We start from the raw sequence: 21,051 nt of genomic DNA, 5'->3' as shown, positions 1-21,051 counted from the left end.
ATTCAATGTGTACTATTTAAAAGCTCACTGAAGAGGGTTTCTCCAAGAACATTTCTTATGGTGAGTCATAAACACAGTTGGTTCCTCAGGCCTTTTATTAGAAACCTCTAGATCTTTTAAGGGCAGCTAGGTGATAGTGACTATTACGTATATAAAGAAACATATATCTTAGGGCAATTCTGACAGGCTTTGCTAATATTTATGCAAATTTGAGATAGTAGCTAATCTTTCTCATTATATTAAAAGTAAAAAGCTGTCCTAGTGCAATTATACTGCACTGCAATCAGCCAGGCATCAGTGTTTACTCTAACAGCTGTGTGCTCAGCTGGTGTGGTGTGTGGTCATTTTGCCCTGGTGTTAGCATCAAGGCACATCCCATGTACATGCAAAGGTCCTTCATGGAAAACACCATTTTGTGGGAGGGCTTTTTAGTTTTTAGTTTACTTGCTAAGATTTTTGTTAAGACTCTCCATTTGGTGCTAAGAGGCTATTTTTCTGGCATGGTTTTCTATGGTGACTTTTCCCATCTGTCCCTTTCTACATCCCAATTACTTGACAGATTTTGGTTTTCTTTTGAAGATACTAAAAGCTCAAAATATTACCCTAACTGTAATGCATGTATGTTTTACACAGAACTGCAGTGTATCTGCAGATATAATCTGTAGACAGATTGTTTAAACATTTGGTAAATGATCTCTTAATTAATATTATTAATTCTCAAAATTATTAACTCGCTGAAATAGCCTCATATACATAAGAAAGTCTCACTTTATCAAAATATAAAAAGCAGTATTTCCAGCCCAATAGGGCAGGTGTTTTCTTAATGAAGTTACTGCAGCTGCAAGTATTGTACCACAACTGACCTCTCAAAGACTGCAGAGGTCCCAAAGGGAGTAGGATTTTTTTTTTAACTTTTTAAAATGTAAGTTTCTAACAAACATTCTCCCTCCACGTCATTTTGGAGACAGTGACTCAGACAGATGGTTATTATGGAAAATTACATACCAAAATGGAAGGTAAAAATAGGGTGCATGATACCAGTCCATGAATGTATCTCCTGTACTCTCCAATTTCTGGAAATAATCATTTCCATAAAAGCCAGACATGGGTGCAGAGTTGGATATTCCCCTTATTTAATGCAAATTGTGCATCACCACATATGCTTTCAGGGTACCTGCAGTTACAAATTACTTCAGATCTTAAGATCATGTTTTGAACCTGTCTTTATTACTGAAAAAAAAAATGCAATGTTAAAAATAAGTTTAAATTTTCATTAAATTGATCTACTTCATAGAAGATTCTAGTACCTCTTTACTATTTTTGTGTTAGCAGTAACAGTTGAAAGGCCACTTTAGATTAGACCTAGAAAAGTCATTAAGTGCTTCAAAATGTATCATTACTTTAAAATGTATCAGAGAACTCTTCCTCATTTGTGAGTCTATGCTGTGAACTTTGCAGTTAGCAATGCTTTTTGACAATATACAAGACAGTGTAAATGAACATTAAAATTGACAGTTGACATAATTTTATACATATTTAAGGATTATACAAGACACAAACATCCCTCCTTCACAATAAGATAAATATTTATTTCATAATTTGTTCAAAGTGCTTTGAAAATGCTTGTCAAAAGGGGACAGATTGTGCGTTCCTAAGTGGTTGAGGTCTTCCATTGAAAAATGTCACCTCTAGGTTGATTAATTTATACATTGTTGTTAGTTTCCATTTTCATAATAATTAACTAATTGAACTTGATGATCTTATTCTGTTTAACAGCCTCAGTTTGGCCAACATGGCTTTGGTAAAAGAACTGATATTGAAACAAATAATTCTGAGTTTTTCTCTTAGTTAAGGTTCTTATGTCCAACAAACCCAAATCACATCAGGAAGAATCCATCTACAGGAAGAATTCCTTCTAAGGACAGAATCAAATGAAGTGCCAAGGATAGCATTCTTCATACACCCCTACTGTAAGTACCTCAACCAGATAATGAAAACACCTCCATGTTTCATGGTCTTTCTATGAGACTTCAGGTTGATATGGTAATAATGAAAGCTGCAGAATTCAGAATGAAATTCAGGGGCATTAATTGCAGAGAAGCATGACAGGAACAGAGTTTTTGCAGAACTGCAAAACGGTAAGGTTAGCTTTAAAAACCATGCAGTTAGTTCTTTTCTCAGCTTTTTAAGTTTGCTTCTAGTTTTGTCTCATCATAAGGAATGGGATTCATTCTGCAGCCTGTTCACCTCCTCCCACCTAGGAGTGACTTGAGGGCTGCAGAGAGGAAGTAAAAAAAGATACTTTGCATCATTTAATTATGAGCTCTTTAGCTGCCTGAGTAATGTTGACGGAGTCCACAAAAATGTGTCTTGTCTGCCTTAGGCAGCATAAAATGGGAACATGCTTCAGCTCAGAGGAGAAAAAAGGCACATGGAGAGATTGGAACTGGGAATTCACACTTGACAAATGGCACAAGCGTGAGAAAATTTACCGGCAAAATACTAACACTCCATCTTCTGAGAAGCTTGACATTATCAGAGAAGAAGGTTTTGCTGTTTTAAAAAATCCACCAAACAGACAAAAAACAAAAAAGAGCCTAATTCCCTTCAAAGATAATCAGGCTCCAGTTACTTGAATCACTGTTCTTCCCAGAAGTTGTATAATGGTGCAACAGGGGTGTATTGTTAAATGTCCCTCCACTGAAAGGAGCAAGTCACAGTTCTCTCATTCCCCAGTTTCCATCTCTGAACTTCCACTGTTTTTCTGGGTGTCACTCCCAGTGACAAAGGGTTAGGCCCACGTACGTAAGCCCTGTCCCAACCCCTTGGTAAATCAGAACAACAACTTGTGAAGGCTGCCTGCCTTAAGGTGAAGGATTACACAGTTGATAGGGGATGATTCTGTTCCTACTGAAGTCTAAGGACGTTAAGTTTATGAACAGGGAACTTCTCTGTTGTAGCTGTCTTCAGATCCTGTAGCTGTCTAGCTCCCTTGGCTATTCTCTAAGTGTGTAGCTCCAGAGGGGGAAATTCTCCTGTCCTGTAGCACACACCCAGACAAGTAAAGGGGGTCTGATCCCATCAGATTTTAAGAGCTTGTAAGAACATGATCCAGTTTTGTGTACTTTCTAATTTGCAGACCTAAACTCTCTTTTGCAGGGCTGGGGTCGTATGTGTGTGTGTGTGTGAGTGTGTGTGTGTGTGTTGACATTTTCTTGACTTCTACCCTCGGAGTAGTCAGAAAAAAGGTTATGAACTGTGAGATAGGAGCCCAACTTAGACACAAGGAACAAAATGCATCAGCTGACTTAGAACTGGGCAACTCCACGTCAGTCAGTCAGTCAGTCAGTCAATCAGTAAAATTGCTGGTTACTAGCTAAAAAGTAATACATGCCTCTTTTTGCCAATAAGATAGGGAGCACAATCATCATGTGGAGCAAGTTTACTAAAAAAATCTCTGCTCTCTAGCACTATCTTGTAGGCACACAGTTTGTGGTAATTGGGAGTGGGGCTGTGGCCCAGCCTCATCCCCAGCGGGCACAGCTGTGAAAAGCAGGTGAGCAGCACTGACAGCAATGAGCCAGGGAGTGCCCAGGTGTGCTGACCAACCACCAAAGGGAACAGAGGGCACACAGGGGCACTGCATGAACATGAGAGGGATAAAAGGTTGGGCTGAAGAACAAAAAGGGCAGATGCTTGTAGCTTTCTGTAGTGATATGCTGGTGCTCTGCATGGGCAGGCTCCTGCAGCCTTCTGATGAGGTGTGGTGTTATTGTGCATGGGTAAATGCTTAAAGCCTGCTGAAATTGTATGGGGATGCTCTGTGTATTGTGGCTGTCTCAACCGTGATATATGCTGTGACACTGCCTCAAACTACTTACTCTGTTGATAGGTATCCTGCACGGAAGTCCAACTCCTTCAGACAGGACAAAGAAATAGAGAGTGTACCATGGGAGGACTCTTTCTGTTGCACCAAACTAAGGGTATTTGGTTTAAAGACTTCTGTTCAATTATCTTAACCAGTGAGGCTTTTAGTATTGGCATTCCTGTGCTGGCTTTGCAGAAAAGGTACCTCCTTGTCTTTGACAGAAAGACAAAAGCAGCTTTGCTCATAGAATGTCTCCTAGAATGGCTGAATCATATTTTAGGAGTATTAAATCATTCTGCATTTCTATCATAAGTGTTAGGATTTCTAAATTTAAGCAGTTTAGAATTTAGATCACAAACTATCCTCTAAAAAGTGATTTGATGAAATGTAGGAACCTGTGGAAGGCTGTGTTTTTCTTAAAATATGACAGAAGGAGTATTTATTTTAAGTACAAAACTATCTTTTAAAAAAAATTGTGGCTTTGTAGAGATTTTTTTCAGAAGTAGAATTCATGAGGCAGTATCAATGTCTTTAAAAACATGTTTAAATCTCAGGTCAACATTATATTTGTATTTTGTTGTTGCAAGCATGACATACATCGCAAATAATTCCATTAAGTAAAAAGTTGTAGACTAAAATATTCTTCATATCAAGCTGAAGGTTCTGACTGCATATGCAGAGATGTAGGAAAACTTAAAACTTGGATTGTAGTTAAGCTAGGAAAGTATGACTTTTTAAGGCTTGAGAAGACTAAAGAAATAGTAAGTCTTCTTTTTCTACAGCTGAAACATCAAACCTATAAAAGAAAGCATCAGGGAAAGACTGCTTGAGTAATATACACCAATAAAGTGAAGTCGGTTCAGAAATAAGTTAACAAAAGTGCCTGCAGCCTGTGACATCAGCATACTGGCGTGGTCTTTAATGCTAACAACTGGGTACAGAAGCAAGACTTAGGTGGAGTGTCTTTGCCACTGATTTTGTAAGTGCTTCTGCACAGGAAAACCTTATTTGTAAAGTGAAAAGGTTTATTGCTGCTTGTTCATGTCTCTTCAAGATGTCCTTCTACGGAGAAAGCTTGGGGAAAAAAAACTTTAAAAACTCAAAAAATGAAAACACTAAAATGTCACAACTGCATTACAATATGATATATATGCCAGGCAAGTCATTTTCAGGTTCTCTTCTTGCATTGTCTGCATATCCACAAGGTTCATAAAACAACTAAATGATGATTTATGCATGGTAACTTCCTTGGCAGTAATTGTTGTGCCAAGAAAAACTTATTTACTGATTGCAGACATCCATACAATAATATATGGGTTTTTATTGCATGAACCAATCAATCAGTGTGAAGCACAGATGGTGAATGGTAAAAAGAGAAAACACAGTATTTGTTTTCCTTTATTTCTAAAGAAAATGTCTAAGCTACGTTGTTGTCACTGGGAAGTGGTCTCTGCTCTGAAATGTAGAGCAAAATAATGCAGCTTGACCTAGAAACTGTACAGTTTCTGTGGCTACAGAGGTAAAATCTCGCTGCAAACAGGCAACAAAAGATAAATAACTATAGTACATACGTAACTTAGCTCATGTATTTTTTGTTTAGAATCACAGAGAATCCAAGAAATGCCAACATATTGATTCTGAAAATTAAATCAACAACAACAACAGCAAAGACAGCCCCTAAATCTGTAGCACTATTTCAGTACCCAAAAGCTGTACTTCATCCATGGGAACTTCAATGGACTTGTCAAGACTGAATAGCACATCAATATTCCCAACACCAGCTCAGGAACTTCACAACTCTTCTATTGTTTAATTTATGAATATTGCAGCTCAAGCTTGCTCAAGTTCCACAAGGACTCCATGGCAATCTTTAGGGTGAAGAAAAATCACAGGTTTGCCATGTGCACCTATTTTTGGCTCTTCACTCAATATTCGTATCTTTTTCTTCTTCAGTTCTGTCATAGCTGCTTTTATGTCATCAACCTTTTAAAAAAGATACAGTTCACACAAATTAACATATTGCACTGCATTATGCAGATTTTACATTTAGGAGCAATAACAATTCCTTACTGAAATGTTATTTCTAAGTTCTAATGTAATTTTGAAAATAAATTAAGTTGTAAACAATTTTAAAACATCTAGTATTAAAAATAAAAATACTACAGGAGTGTGCATTTGTTGTTTGAAGATTTTATAAAGTACCATTTAAATGGATTGTGCAATATTTAAGAAATTAATAAACCAAAATCACTCATGCACAAAGACCATTGATTTTTTTTGTTGTTACTTTATAAGGACTCCATATATAATCTAAATTCTGCATTACTTTCTGCTCTCAATAACTAAAGAAAAATACCTCTCTTTATAAGTGATGACAGAGCACTGACTCATTAAATGGTGAAAAAGGGAGGGCAGTGGGCAGAAAGTAAAAGTCCCTTCTAGATTTATGTATTCTCCTTCTGAGTAGGTTAAGGTTCATTAAGTTTCCTAAGCAAAAAAGCTTGGAATAATCTGAAATATATCCAATGTGGTCTTGTATTGAACTTTACTATAACAGCCATTAATGCAGTATTTCAGTACAGTTTCCTACAGAAATATGTAATTAACAAAAATATGCCTATACTGTATGCTGTGATCTGAAGTTCTTATGTCATGTCATCTAATGAAATTTTAATTTTCCTGAAACTTAAATGCATTCATTTTTTGAAACAATAATATTAGCACTCAGTTTAGAAAACTCAATGGTCAATCAATAAAGACTTAGAATTAAAATAATATCACTGCTATTTTTCAAGACTGAGGTATCTGGACATAATTTAGTGAATAAACTCTTCTCCCAGTGCTATGGTAGGGAAGAAGGAAATTTCTAGTTTTAATTCAGAGGAACAGACATCACCTAATTCCTACCCATTTGCAGTAGTTTTGATCATGAATATCCTGAACTCACTACAGTTCTTCCTACACACAACTACCAGTCTGAAAAACAGTAAGGAATGACTGTCAAATTATCTAAACTAGAAAGGCCACATGTGCCATGGCCCCCTCCAGATTCTTCCCCTGAGCAGAAAAGCCACAGCAGCTGCTGCTCCTGTCCTGCAGAGATGGCCTGAAGAGGAGCTGAGCCTGGGCTCAGCTGGAATGAATTCCTGCATCCCCAGGGATGAGTGACAGTAAACAGTGGAAAGCCTTTGGGTGCATCCATGGCAGAGGAGTACCAGACTTGAATTGCTCTCTTACTCTGCTGTGTCCAGCATGGTTTTCACTGCAGGTATTAAATTGTAACTGCTCAGGAATAATTTAATTTCTTCTTAAAATATTTACTTTTTTTTTGAAACAAGTTGCCTACCAAAACATCTGTCTAAATTTTCCTTTGTATAAGAGAGAAGAAATATGACAGCCTTATATGTTAGTTCTTAACACAGGTCAAACCTATCAAATCATGCATACTGGAATGTATCTATCTTATTACAAGAAATAATTTGTTAAAATACCTCGATGCAGATATGATGCATTCCTCCAGTCTTGTTTTTTTGCAGGAAGCTTGCAATGGGACTTTTCTCTCCTAAAGGATGTAGAAGTTCCAGCTTGGTGTTTCCCAGCTCCACAAAAACAGTGTAGACACCATGTTCAGGAAGAGCAACAGTCTCACTCACCTGGGCTCCTAACACATTTTTATACAAGGACTGAGCTTTCTCCAAATCAGGCACTGCAATTGCCACGTGATTAAGTCGGCCCAGTTTCCACAAACAGCTTGGAATGTTTTGTGAGAAGGACTTTGATGATGATAGAGTTTGTACTGTGGGAGCAGAAGTCTGCAATCTGCTAAGGAGCCCTGAAAAAAAAGTGAACAGCACTGACACGATGCTTTTGAGAAAGTCTCAGTGCCTGCTCTTTCCCCTCTAAAGACCTGAAGAGCTGCCAAGACATTGGCACACCCTTGTGCAATGCTCAGGGCAGACTGAGAGCAAGGAAACAGTTACTCTGTTCTCAGACTAAGTAAGTATTTGTAAGTATTAAAAGAATAATAAATAAAAACCCAAAGCAGACTCAAATTTGGTGCAAATCCTCACGTATGCCTATTGAAAAGAGGAAAATAGGACCAATTGTAAAGGCCAACTGTATAACGTGTTTAAAAGTGACTTTTATTTTCAGAGCTTCTTATGAAATAGAGAAATAAGGATATGCCTATACATCTCAGAATTATAGCAAGCAAACAAAAAGATCACAAAAAGAAAGATATGAAATGAGGATACTTACAAATTAATTACCTTAAAAATTAATCTGTCAGTACTAGAATCTAGAGGTGTTGGGGGTGGGGAGAAATTGTGATAGTATCAGTTGTTTCTAGAACCAAAATTAGAATTAGATTAAAGGACATATTCATAAGAGCCATATTTTAATTCCATGCCAGTTTGCTTTAGGTCAAGTCAGAGCTCCCAATGCCTCAAGGCCAAGCTAGAGGCATCTTAGCATTCTGGGAGTCTTTGAGGCATTCTTTGCTTTAAAGTCAAATGTGCTATTTTGCTAAGAAATTGTGCCAATGATGCACTGAGATTCTGGATGCTTTGCAACACACTGAGGATAGATATCCTGGCTGGGCTCTTGGTGCTCTGTCAGGTCAGTAATAACTGTAATTAATTAAACCAGCTTTGTTTCACAGTATGAAACTGAGAACTGCCATTCTACAGGAATTCCACGTTCTACCAGTTATTTTTTCTTCAAAAACTGATGAATCCTTAAACCTAAGTCTTTCTGAGCATGGTGCTGTGATGGAGGAAGAAATGTTTGCATGTGTTTGACATTTACAATTACAACATGCAATGTGCATATTAGCAAGGACTCAGTGTCACAAAAGTAAGTCTATTCACAATCTTTTGATGATACTAAATCAAGATCCTACATTAAGTATTTCCAGAAACTTGTCCAGTGCTGCAGGTAACTGCCCTGCAGTATTTCTTGCCAGGCTTCCACACAGTCCATCCTGTCATCTCCTTCATCACAGCCATTTCTGGACAATTCTTTCACTTGGTACCTTTAGGCTATCATACTGGTATAGGACAGCAACTGCTTTTCCACTTCTTACATGTGAAAAAAATCCCTTCAAAATTTCCACACAAAAAAGAAATTCTTGTTTTTCAAATGTCTGTGCAGAAACTATTTTGTAGAAACACTTGCCATGTCAATGCAGCTGAATCAGGGTGAACCAAGTAATTCTGTGAGGGAGCAGCACCGTGCAATGCCTAAAATGCACGAGGTACAAACATGCAGGAGCTAGGTGGCATGATTAAAGGCGTGACTAATTAACTAGTACAGAGTTTGACAGTTAACCAGAGTAAATAAATGTGTTTCAAAAAGTAACAACCCCCCCAATATCTGCTACACAGTCTTTCCTGCCCACCTAAGCTTCTACTGAAGTAGCTCCGTTTTGTACTGTAATTTCTTAAGACATTATTCAATTCTTGCTGAAGCAAGAGATGTTTTTCCATGAGAAGGAAGGCATTCTCTAAGTAAGAAAAATCCTTTGAAAGAGAAGGATCCCTTACTATATAATTTATTATGTTTTCCAGAGCCTTTTACTGTCTTATTCTTTCATCCAAATATTAACAGGCTACAGTTCAACAGAAATACTACTAATGTAGATCTTTTCTTCAAGAAGTCTTTACTAATGGAAAGGCAAGGATTTTCCCATTCTTTTACATCTGACATCTATAGTTCTTGCTGCACCTCACACAGGACATATGACCACACAGTTACTGTAATTTAATTTGGGTTTTTTTCTATTTCAAATTAATTGTCAAAGACACAGACTGTTTGTTACTCAGCTATTTGTGAAGCACTAGAAAAATAATATAAAATGTTCTTTCTTTTGGGTTCTTCCCCAGAAATATTTGATTTCTTGTGCTGTTTCCTGGGAAGGCAATAGACTGAAAAAGTGAAGTATATTCCTAGGATTCTTGTAAAGTCAAAGATACTTAAATGCTCAATCATATAAGCATTTATGCTATGAAGTCTTGTGAATTTATCCTAGCTCTAGTCAGATGCATACAGAGTATTAATTTTAAATCCATAATTGAATTGACTGAGATTAAACAAAAACCATTTGTGTTTTTCTTGCATTATCTAGATTAGTAACTATATAGATTACTTAAAATTTTAATCATCTTCTAACCCAATAATCAAAAAATGGCCCTGCAGTGAAAAAGAAAGCTTTTCAGCAAACTTCAGATTGAAACCCCATCGCTTCCACGTTTCCAGGAAAGAAAAACTTGCCTTTATATATACATCTAATACTAGTTCTATAGTATATAACCTTCTTCAGATTCATTTGAAGAATATTTTTTAATTGATCTATTTGGGGGGTCATTCTATTGATGATTGACTGATCTACCTGTAGTATGCATATCAGAGTTTAAATATACAATTGTACCAAGTAAGGGTTACGTTCTTTAACTGAGCAGATTATGAAGTACCAAATCTGAAGTACCCCATAAACTGAGATCCTCACCCTTCAAATGTTTATTCATAGGCTTGTTTGTTGCTTCTAATGTGGAGCAGTGTTCATTGACTTAATCAAGGACACTAAGGAATCAAACACGAGCCAAATCCAACTGGACTCGGTCTCGTTCTCTATGGGAAGGTTTTACAACAGTGGGCTGCAGTTAGAACCTTGGAATTGGGCACTGCTTTATTGTCACTGTTTTCAGGTGGAGGTGAACTCCCAAAGCATGGAGAGGATGCTGTTACCATGGGGAATCTAGCACACAGGGGCTGTGTGGTCACTCTCTGGACCAAATGAAGAAAGGGCATAGTGTGGTCATTCTTAAATTCCAGCAATTTCAAGGTGGTGTGAGCATTTTGGGAACTCTGGAAGCCAACTGGGCTCATAGCACTGCTCTGCTCTGCGCTGGATGGGGCTTTGGGGAATCAAATGGGCTCCACAGCTCAAGGAAGCTGAGTCTCAGTGTGCTGTGACTCTTGTTGCCTCCTTCAAAGTGCAGTCATAAAAGGTGTTTTCACTCCCAGTATCCAACTGATTGATCACTGGCCACAATCATTCACTTTTCTGCTGGTCTGTGGCTACCAAATAAAATGGTGTCGTTTAGGTAATGTGACTTTAACCCACCCTACCAGAGTGAGGTTATTATCATGAACAGGAAATTATTTTGAATTTTACCTCCAAACCACACTTCAAAAAAACAAGCTCCTCTTTGCACCTTAAGTTTGGCGTTTGCTCTGTAAGTTTATCCTATACGAGCTATGTCAGCTGTTAAAGTGCCCGTCAGTTGGATCGGGAGAACTTATTTTTATTTACAGAAGCGGCAATTTCGTTCGGCCTGCGAGGCTCTCCCGGGGAGATCCGCCAGGCCGGAGCGCGTACCGAGGCCCGCGGCCGCCCCGCGCCGGCCCCGCCACCGCCGCCCGCGCTCCCGCCGCGCTTCCCTCCGCCCCTCTCGCCACCGCCCCGCGTTACCGGCCGCTCCGCGCCGCAGCACCGCCGCCATCTCACCGCCCGATCGGCCGCGGGCAGCGCCGCCCTCCCCGGCACCCCTCCCTGCGGGCCCGGCGCCAGCGCGGCGTGCGGACAGCGGCGTGACACCGCGAGGGGCCGTGCCCGCTGCACAACGCGCCATTGGAGCGGCAGCCGCGCCGCGCGGAGGCGGCCGTGCCCGCCCGGGGGCCGTGCCCTCACAGGGGCCGTGCCCGCCCGGGGGCCGTGCCCGCCCGGGGGCCGTGCCCTCACAGGGGCCGTGCCCGCCCGGGGGCCGCTCTGAGCACTGCACAGATCTGTGAGATACCATGCGAAAGAGGCCTGCGGTATAAAGATGTATTTGCCGAGGAAGTTTTCTGAGCAAATCCTACAGAATCAGTTAGGGTGGAAAAGACCTCTGAGATCATCGAGTCTAAACTGCGACTGAACACGACCTTGTCAACTAAACCAGGGCTCTCAGTGCCACATCCAGACTTCCCTTAAACGCCTCCAGGAACAGTAACTCCACCACCTCCCTAGGCAGCTCATTCATTCAAGTGTCTAATCACCCTTCCTGAGAAAAAATTGCTTCTGATGTCCAACCTAAATGTCCCCTGGTGCAGCTTGAGACCATGTCCTCCTGTCCTGTCACCAGGCCAAGTGACACCAGGAGGGTGTTACACCTGGTGTAGGGAGTCCTAGAGGGCAGTGAGGTCACCCCAAGCCTCCTCTTCTCCAGGCTGAAGCCCCCAGCTCCCTCACCCGCTCCTCATCCAGCTTGTGCTCCAGTTACTTCTCCAGCTCTGTTACCGTTCTCTGGACTTGCTCCAGCGCCTCAATGTCCCTCCTGAATGGAGGGGCCCAGAACTCAAGGTTGGCTTTACCAATGCAGAATACAGGGGGGAAATCACTTCCCTGGCCTGCTGGCCACAGTATTCCTGATACAGACCGGGATGCCATGAGGCATTGTGCCAGAGAGACTGAGGACAAGCGAGCAGGCTGTCTGCTGATGCTGAGCTCCTGACGTGTCAGGCATGGCACACTGCGAGTTGCTGAGATATAGCCAAAATAGATAAACAGGTTGTGCCCCTTCAAATCTGATTTTATGTGATTAGTTAAAAGTGCAGATCAAAATCAGTGGTCAAAATGGATATTTGAAAGTCCCAATATATGACACTTTCGATTTCCAGCCCAGGTTGTGTGTCAGGTGCATTTCTGATGTTCAGAGAACTGCAGGTACAGGTCAAAGACACAGCTCTGCTGGCTGGGCCCTACTCCACACCATGGTTTTTGGAGTGTGCAAAGTGACAGTGAGGGAACACAGAAGTGGCATCGCAAGGCATTCTTTTACCTGCACTGAAAAACTTCATTTGTTGGTAGGTAGGAAGGAAATATGAAAGCAGCAGAGACAGGAGCAGTATAGAAGTTAAAAGATTTGTCACAGTTTTGGATCAAGTTGCAGAAGGGCTGTGTGGGTGGCTGAAAAGACAAGGGTCTATGGGTGTAGGGCTTGACTGTATAAAATAACCTTTAAGAAAACCACATGATGTAAAAGGGGAGTTGAAGAGCACTGGGCAATGCTGTGCGGATGGTGAAGGGGGGTGTGGGTGCCTCATTAGCCTGAACTTGTAGACACCAGGTGAGATCGGGTCCTTTGCCCAGAAAATAAGTTGGAAATATGCCGTTCCAAAATAGCCCTTGTATTTAGGTCAGAGATTCAAAACTGTGAGGTAAGATGACTATAGCTTCACTATATTTGGAGCAGGTTTCCCAGTGCTGATGCACATCCCACTCTACAGCAACACGGCACTAGTCCCAGGGCGGGAAGCGGAAGCCATAGGGCATGACTGCCATACCCTATTGGGGGTTCTGGGTGAACAATGCGCGACTGGCAGAGGGCTGAGCCAGGAGGCGGGGGTGCTGTGGTTCCGGAGGCGGGAACGCCGCGGCTCGGGAGGCGGGAATGGCCCGGGTGGGGAAGCGGGGTGGGGCGGAACTCCGCGGGCGGAACCACTGTGTGCGGAACCTTGGCGGCGGCCGCGGGAGCCGCCCGGGCCGGAGCGGCGAGCGCACGGCGGAGGCGGTGCCGGGGTCCCACGTGTGCGCGGGGCGATGGCGGCCGTGCCGGTGCTCCCGGGGCTCCAGGGCATCCAGACGTGCCTCAGGGTGGCGGGAGCGGCGGCGGCGCGCCCCGAGTGCTTCCTCAGGTACCGCGGGGCGGCGGGGGGAGGCATTGGTAGCCGTAGAGAAAAACTTGGAAGAGACTAGCCAGGTGTAAAAGACGAGGAGTGAGGCGGTGGAGAAGCGCAGTGACCTCTCTGCCACCTGGGCCTGGCTCTTGGACGATTGAGGTGTTTAGTGCTGTACTGTTTACTTCCACAAAATGTCTGGAGTGCTTAAATAAGAGCAACATATTGTGAGATGCAGCTGTAGAAAGCTGGAATTTTCTGTCCAGGTGCTGCTTCACACACGAAATGTAATAAAGCTGAAAGGATTAAGAACTGTGTGGGTTTTTCCTATGGCTGGGTAGTAGCAGTATCCAAGCGCTGTGTGCAAAGTTAAGCCGCAGCAGTAGCTGTTGAAAGGTGCTGTTCTGCAGCACAGAGAACCAAGGCAGGTACAAGAGCAGCAGCGTGACCGTGAGATTGGCTTCATGGAAGGCGCTAAGCTCTTTTATTTTTCTGCTCTCAGTGTGCAGGATGGACTGGCTGCCGACTTCAGAGCAATGACAAAGACTCTCTACGATTTGAATAAAGGAAGTAACATAGTTCGTGGGGGCCCTCTAAAAGAGCTGGTGATAGAAAATTTTGATGAAGAACAGATTTGGCAGCAACTAGAGCTCCAGAACAATGCAGTTCTCAATTTCTTCAAGAAATCCATTGCGAGGGATGCCGAGGATGAAGATCTTTGCCTTCTCTCAGACCAGGAAGAGGATGGCTCTGATGCAGAGGCCAGCAGTGACAAGGAGTTGGAAGACAACATAATGGAAGCAGAAACTGAGGAGGTGAATGTTAATACAAAAGAGAAAGATAAAACTAAAGCTAAAGAAAAGCAGAGTAAACTCAGAGAAAGCATTATGCAGAAAGACAGTGATGAGGATTCTGATATTGACTTTGATATTGAAGCACTGGAGCAACAAGCTAAAACAGCCAAGGAAACCACACTGAGAAAGAAGGGAAGAAAATCTATAGTGGATGACAAGTTTTTCAAGCTAGCTGAGATGGAAGCTTTTTTAGAACACGCAGAGAAGGAAGACAAGGAAGAAGAAGAAGAAGATGATGAAATTAATTATTTTGAAGACATTATCTCAGACGATGAAGAAGACTCTGAAGAAGCTAAAGTCAAAGTAAGTTTTTCCTTTAAATCAAAATCTGGTATCTGTTAGGATGACCATAAAGTGTTTAACTCTGTGTAGAAGCTGCCAAGTTACATTTGTTTAGGTGACTAATGATTACTTCTGAAGCTTTACTTTAACAATTAATATCTGGTAAGAAAGTTCCCTGGTGCAGAAGGACGTAGCATCCTGCTAGTCCAGTCTCTCCTTACCTGGGCCATGGGCTTTTACAGAAATAAAGGAGAGATAATACCCAAGGGAAATCAGGGACCTTGAAGAATTGCAGACTAGGTGACCCAGCAAATGAAAAAGATTTGTCACTCAGCATCTAGCAATTAGAGATCACTGAGATGGCTGGTGCAGAGCAAAGGGCTTTTTCCAGGGATGTGGCCTTGTAACTCTGATACAACTTAAATTGATGAGTAATTGATTAAAAAATAAGTATTTTATTATTTAATATTACCAGACATTCTCACTAGCAAGTAAGAAATATACCCAGGGAATTAGCATGCATTCCAACACGTATTTGGCAAAATCTACAGCTCCTTGACTTCTGCATGTGTAAGTGGTAGAGAATTGTAAACACCAGGAAAAGAAATCAGTTTTACTATGACGCCCTACCACAGGTTAATGCATCACTGCCCTGAATTACTGTGGCACAAGTAGTGCTGTTCCCCAGGCACTAAAGGCTTTAAAAGACAGGATACCCTTTGATTTCTGTCAGTCTTAACAGCTGTGGTTTGTTGTTTGGTTTTTTTCTTTCCCTCTCACCTTTTCAGCCAATTAAAAGTTCTAGAGATATGACATACAAAGATTTCTTTGATCCAGTTGATGATGATGATGGTGATGATGGTTTAGTAGCTAATGATGCTGAAGAGGATCAGGAGGAGGAACCAGACAGTGCCATTGAAGAGCAAAATGAAGAAAGTATGTCTGAGTAAGTAAAATGCAGGTAAAATGTGCTCATAATTTTACACTAAAGTAAAGCAGAAAATACTGAGAATGCCACGCTCACTCTGGTCATAGTTTGCCATTCTCAGTTAACTGTTGTATGTTCATGGTTTGAGTTGTCACCGTGTTTATATTTTTAAAATATTGTCCCTTGATCTTTATTTGAATAAAGCATTTAAGAGTTGTTCAGAGTTATTCTTACTATCCAGAAGTTGCCCTAGTGTCCTCTGCCTTCAGGGGGATCCTTGAGACCTGTTGTAAACTGTAAGTTACTTGTAACAGGTAAATATCTAAGGGCTGAAATATCTTCACGTGAAAAATTATAAAAGCTTCTCAACTTTGATTTTATATTAAATGTTATTGTTACAGGTTTGAGGATATGGATGAAATGGTGGAGCACATGAGAAGTAAAGAAGCTTCTAAAAAAGTAACTTTCAGTTTGCCAGATGACAGTGAAACAGAAGATGTAACTGAAGCGCAGTTAGAGAAGGACATCAGTCCCAGTGAAATAAAGTCATCATTTGAGAAGAGACAGGAAAAGGTAATTTTGGTTTGGTTTTCTTTGGGTTTTGTTCATATTTTATTTGGCTAATACGGGGCAAAATAATGTTTTTTGTACTGGTTGTTTCATTTGTTCAGAGTCCAGCAGATACAAAGAGGGTATTTAGAATTTAAGGAAGACATGGGGTTTATCTACATACATACATCTCCAGTCATATATTTCCTCATGTACCTGAAACAAATACTAATTTTTTGCTGTAATTTTATGAGTGAGCTCTGTTTTAAACTTCCTAGGAAATTGTGTTTTTCAGATGAGCAAAAAAATAAAAAGCTTGGAAGAAGCATTGTTAGAGGAGAAACCTTGGCAGCTTAAAGGAGAAGTGACTGGGCAGAAACGCCCTGAGAACAGCCTTTTGGAAGAAACAGTGCTCTTTGACCATGCAGTGCGAATGGGTAAGGAGAGGGACAGGGCTTTGCTCACAGCATGTTGCAGACCATTTGGGTGTTCTGCCCTTTTGACCTTGCTGAAAACACCTGTGACTCAAGTGGACGCCAGGTGAAGCTTCTCGATGTGATTTTGAGGTTGTTTCACACTGCATTTTCACAGTGGAAACGTCAGGAAATTGTAAAATTTTTTTGTTAGTTTTTAATTTACCTGAAAGTTCATGACTTTGTTAGCAGACCTAAAAATTTATCAGCCTTGCATCATATGACTTCCTTTTATATTTACTTACTTCACCTTCAATTGCTACATTTTTGTGAAAGCTTTGCCTTCTTTTTCTGTAGTTTATAGAACAAGACCCATTTCTTGCTAGAGAAACATTAATCTTAAAATTCTTTGCCTTTTCCTTTCAGCACCTGTGATCACAGAAGAAACTACTTTTCAGCTTGAAGATCTCATTAAACAGAGAATATTGGATGAGGTTAATATTATCTTACCTGTTCCTCCTTACATTGTTCATAGCCTTGATTCACAGGGCACATTCCAAGGATGAGTTGGAAGCATTTCCAATGTTAGGTGTAGAATTATCTTACTTTCTGCAACTGGTTGTTTTATTCTTTTGTCTTGATGAATGTGTCCTTAGATTTCTAAGGAGCACTATTTTTATATCTGTGTTATACACCACATTTTAGTGCACTTCAAAACAGACTGGGTGCAGATAAAACCATAAGGAGTTTATGTGGAATATAAAGCCAGCCTGTAAGTGTTACCATAACTAGTGCTCGGAGCATTCTGACACTGACCAAAACTCAGTTGTTTGCTTCATTTTGCTCCAAAGCCAGATAAACAAAAAAATTAAAAGCTTGAAAGAAGCATTGTTCAAAGCCAGCAATAGAAAATTTGTATCTCGCAGCTTGTTGAGCCTTACTGTTCATGGAATTTAAAAAGATGGGGAAGAGCTTGTAACTTTTTATAGTTGTTGCCTTCATTCACTAAAACCAAGGACACAAGTACAGCTCTAACATTTATTACTTTTTTTTTTAAAAGAAAGTGTGAAACTTGATGAGTCCTGGGAAGCTACATGCATAAACTAGTTAATGTGCCAGATAAATAACTGAAAAATGTTCTAAATAAGATGTAGCTGGTAGTTGGCTGTAGTTGCATTTGGTCATTACTTTATGACTTTCTCAGGCATGGGATGACGTAGTACCAAAAGAAAAACCCAAAGAGGAAGCTTTTGAGTACAAGAAGCGGATCAGTTTGGATCATGAAAAGAGTAAGCTGAGTCTGGCTGAAATCTATGAGCAAGAATACATGAAACTTCACCAGGTAACAAAAACAATGCTTTTCCTTTGGGTTTGAAGTTCACACCGTGTACTCTTGTGTGTTCATTTATACACTTTCCAAGTGGAAGTAATTTAGTCTTTCTCTGGGTGTTCACCAGTGAAAGGGCTCTGAATTGCGAGGTCTGTTGTTACCAGTCTTGCTAAAGTCAAGTAGCCTTATGCATGGTGTTACAGTTACATTGCGTTTTTAATGCAGCAAAAGACTGAAGAGGAAGAAAATCCTGAACACAAAGAAATTCAGGAAATGATGGACTCACTCTTCCAGAAGCTGGATGCACTTTGTAACTTCCACTTCACACCCAAACCGGTAAGTGCATAAGTTTCATAAAGTTGAAGGCTTTCTCCCTTTTTTTTAAACTGGATACTTTAAAATATATTCCAGAAATGGAAAGCAAAGTAAACATGGGTGTTTCCTGAGCTCATTCTTCTTTCATGTTAAATGCACTGTGATTGCCTCTAAACAAACCCAGCTACTTGTGATCTTCAGTTGTCTGTCAGCTGCTGAGATGCTGTGCTCAGTCCTGAATGTGTCTCCTTATTTCTAGCCGGTGCCAGAAGTTAAAATCGTTTCGAACCTTCCAGCTATAAGCATGGAAGAAGTAGCACCAGTTGCTGTTAGTGATGCTGCTCTCTTGGCACCAGAGGAGATCAAGGTAAGTATAAAATGGCATAAGGGGTTAGAGAAGGATGTGCTGTCTGTCAGATCAGTGGCAAGTCTGCCCTTCCCATCCTGGTGGGTGGTTCCTCACCTTGTGGACTTTTTTGGCCTAGAATTTTAGCATTGGTGGTTGTTGGGAGGTTTTGAGGGCTGAGGTGGGTTTTTTGATTTTATTTTTCCTAAATGGGGAAAGAGTAAATTTTATTTGGCTCCAGTAGGCCATAATATTATGCTTTGGTTTTGATCTTAACTGTGATGTGATGGTCATTTTGTCCCAACATTTATATGGGGGAAAGCTAAACACTAGAGCAGAGCAATTAGCATGTCCTGGATCAGTTGTACAAATCTCATTTCCCAGTTTTTGTCAGTTTTTGGCCTTTGCCTTATCCTGAGCTGTCACTTGAAATAATGGAAACGCTGAGACAGATTTGAGTTCTGTGAAGTGAGTCTTGTCTTTTGCACTGTTACGGATCTATTTAGGAAAAGAACAAAGCTGGTGATGTGAAAACAGATGCAGAAAAGACTCCCACAGACAAAAAACGAGAACTAAGAAGGAAAAAGCTCCGTAAACGTATGAAGCGGAGGGAAAGGGAGAAACGGCAAAAGCTTCTTGAAAAGATGAACCCAGAACAAGGCACAAAACTTAGCAAAAAAGCTGCTGCAGCAAAACTAAAAAGGCTTACCAAAGAAGGCAAAGCATCTCTGCTCAAGGTAAGACTAAAATCCCAACTACAGATAATTTTTCTCTAGAGAGGAAACTTTATCCCAAAGAATTACAAGTATAAGGTTGGAAAAATGTGAAAAAGCTGTATGATACAATTACTCTACAAAAGCATGTTCATCAGGCAGAAATGATTTTGTGTGAGGTGCTGCTTTTCTGTTTATTTTGAAGTTCACAAAGTGATGTTCTGCAAATATATTTTCTTTATTTCCTGCATTTAAGCCATTCCACTTCATCAAGTGGGACTACTGGAGTGCACATTGAGGTTGCTATGTTCTGTATAAGCTTTGGGTAACTTAAACTGTTTTGTAATACAATGTTCCTGTTTAACTTCATCCTTTTTGTAAAGCCTTCTCCATAATCTCTTGATACTGTTTTGCATGCTAGAAAACAGTAAACTCGTGCACCACTTATGATGCCTTTTTAATAAAACTCTAAAAATCTCTGAAATTTTGAAGTATTAGAAACTAATAGGAAAAATAACTTCATTACTTCCAGACGTTTGTACTTACCTTTTCAGAAGGCAAGTAGAACACAAAATACAGACATCCTGTTGTAGTTCATGACGTGCAAGGATCTGTTCTTGATGCCTGCTCTTACCTGTCAGGCTAATTGCTACTTAGGAAGAGAATGTAATCTTTATTTCTCTAGATAGTGGGAGTGGAATAAAATGTGGTGAACAATATCCTTTGAAAATCAGTTACCAGATCTATTTTAAGTGAAATACCATTATGTTTGAGTAACTAGTAAGTAATACAATAGTACTGTTTGTACATTCCTTGGTTATAACAAATGTTTTGTCCAATGACAGGATGAAGGTAAAGACAAGGCCTTGAAATCATCCCAGGCCTTCTTTTCTCAGCTACAAGATCAAGTGAGAATGCAAATCAAAGATGCCAGCAAATTAAAGAAGAAACAGAAAAAGGAGAAAGCAATATCTGTTCATAAACTGAAGTTGTAATTTACCTTTTTTTTATATGTTGCATCTTGTATATATTAAATTTTTTTTCTGAATTTGAGTAGGTTTTATTCTGTGTTGATCTTTAAAATACCTTGTGAACTTCTAAGGTCATGTTTGGACAGTTTTCTGTAGATTTTACTCCTATTTTCTACCATGGAACTCTGATTTATTCCAAAAAGAAAGATTCTTGGTGTGGGCAGATCCATAATGGTGTAAAATACTTGACACGTGCTGTAACTGTACAGTCTCTTTAATCTGTAGACCAGAGCTTTGTATCTGCTGTTGTAATAGCTCTGGATCTATAGCAGGAGGAACTACATTTATTGAAGAACTTAGGATGTATCCAGGCATTTAAATTATAGAGATTATATTCTGAAATTGTGATTGGCAAAGAGGGAGGACACAAAAGATTTTTAAGCCTGTGGTAACCCAGAGCTAGGAAATTTTTAACTTAGACTGAGTCCAAGAATGGTTTGGGTTGGAAGGTACCTCAGCGGGGTCATCTTGTCCAATCTCCCTGCTCAAGCGGGGTCATCCCAGAGCACATGGCTCAGGATTGTTGTGGAATAGCTCCAGTGAGAGAGCTCAACCTCTCTGGGCAGCCTGAGCCAGCGCTCAGTCCCCTGCACAGTGAAGAAGCTGTTCATGCTTAGGTGGAACTTCAGTATCTCAGTTTCTGCCCTTTGCCTCGTCCCATTGCTGGGCAGCACCGAGCGGAGCCTGGTCCCTCCTCTGCACCGCGCTGCCTGCGCTCACAGGCAGGGATGGGGGCCCTTCTCTTCTTGCTTATTTTTACCACTC

The 21,051-nt window shown here is 40.6% G+C and overlaps 2 protein-coding genes across 2 annotated transcripts; one reads left to right on the top strand and one right to left on the bottom strand.

Moving 5' to 3' along the window:
* Window positions 1-1,568: 1,568 nt before the first annotated feature.
* On the bottom strand, window positions 1,569-11,567 carry MCEE (methylmalonyl-CoA epimerase). The gene is made up of 3 exons (XM_038147272.1): window positions 11,340-11,567; window positions 7,360-7,700; window positions 1,569-5,851 (listed from the first exon to the last, which is right to left on the bottom strand). The coding sequence occupies exons 1-3, from the start codon at window positions 11,497-11,499 to the stop codon at window positions 5,699-5,701; spliced, it is 654 nt and encodes a 217-aa protein (XP_038003200.1). The 5' UTR covers window positions 11,500-11,567; the 3' UTR covers window positions 1,569-5,698.
* Window positions 11,568-13,365: 1,798 nt separating this feature from the next.
* Window positions 13,366-20,308, top strand: MPHOSPH10 (M-phase phosphoprotein 10). Its single transcript, XM_038147595.1, has 11 exons — window positions 13,366-13,543; window positions 14,028-14,682; window positions 15,450-15,607; window positions 15,991-16,162; window positions 16,434-16,575; window positions 16,978-17,045; window positions 17,756-17,893; window positions 18,107-18,217; window positions 18,456-18,563; window positions 19,049-19,279; window positions 20,101-20,308. Exons 1-11 carry the CDS (start codon window positions 13,449-13,451, stop codon window positions 20,248-20,250), a joined length of 2,028 nt encoding a protein of 675 aa, XP_038003523.1. The 5' UTR covers window positions 13,366-13,448; the 3' UTR covers window positions 20,251-20,308.
* The last annotated feature ends 743 nt before the right edge of the window (window positions 20,309-21,051 follow it).

The sequence above is a fragment of the Motacilla alba genome, chromosome 10 (assembly GCF_015832195.1).
Source record: "Motacilla alba alba isolate MOTALB_02 chromosome 10, Motacilla_alba_V1.0_pri, whole genome shotgun sequence".
NCBI lineage: Eukaryota > Metazoa > Chordata > Aves > Passeriformes > Motacillidae > Motacilla > Motacilla alba.
Note: the sequence above shows the minus strand (reverse complement) of the source record. Positions and strands in the feature narration are given on the sequence as shown.

Coding starts and splice junctions, on each gene's coding strand:
- MCEE (XM_038147272.1), bottom strand. CDS start 11,499: ATGGCGCGTTGTGCAGCGGGCACGGCCCCTCGCGGTGTCACGCCGCTG. Junction 7,701..11,339: donor GCTGCGGCGCGGAGCGGCCG/GTAACGCGGGGC, acceptor CTTTTTTTTCAG/GGCTCCTTAGCAGATTGCAG. Junction 5,852..7,359: donor TGCATCATATCTGCATCGAG/GTATTTTAACAA, acceptor CTTTTTTAAAAG/GTTGATGACATAAAAGCAGC.
- MPHOSPH10 (XM_038147595.1), top strand. CDS start 13,449: ATGGCGGCCGTGCCGGTGCTCCCGGGGCTCCAGGGCATCCAGACGTGC. Junction 15,608..15,990: donor AATGAAGAAAGTATGTCTGA/GTAAGTAAAATG, acceptor TTATTGTTACAG/GTTTGAGGATATGGATGAAA. Junction 16,163..16,433: donor TTGAGAAGAGACAGGAAAAG/GTAATTTTGGTT, acceptor TGTGTTTTTCAG/ATGAGCAAAAAAATAAAAAG.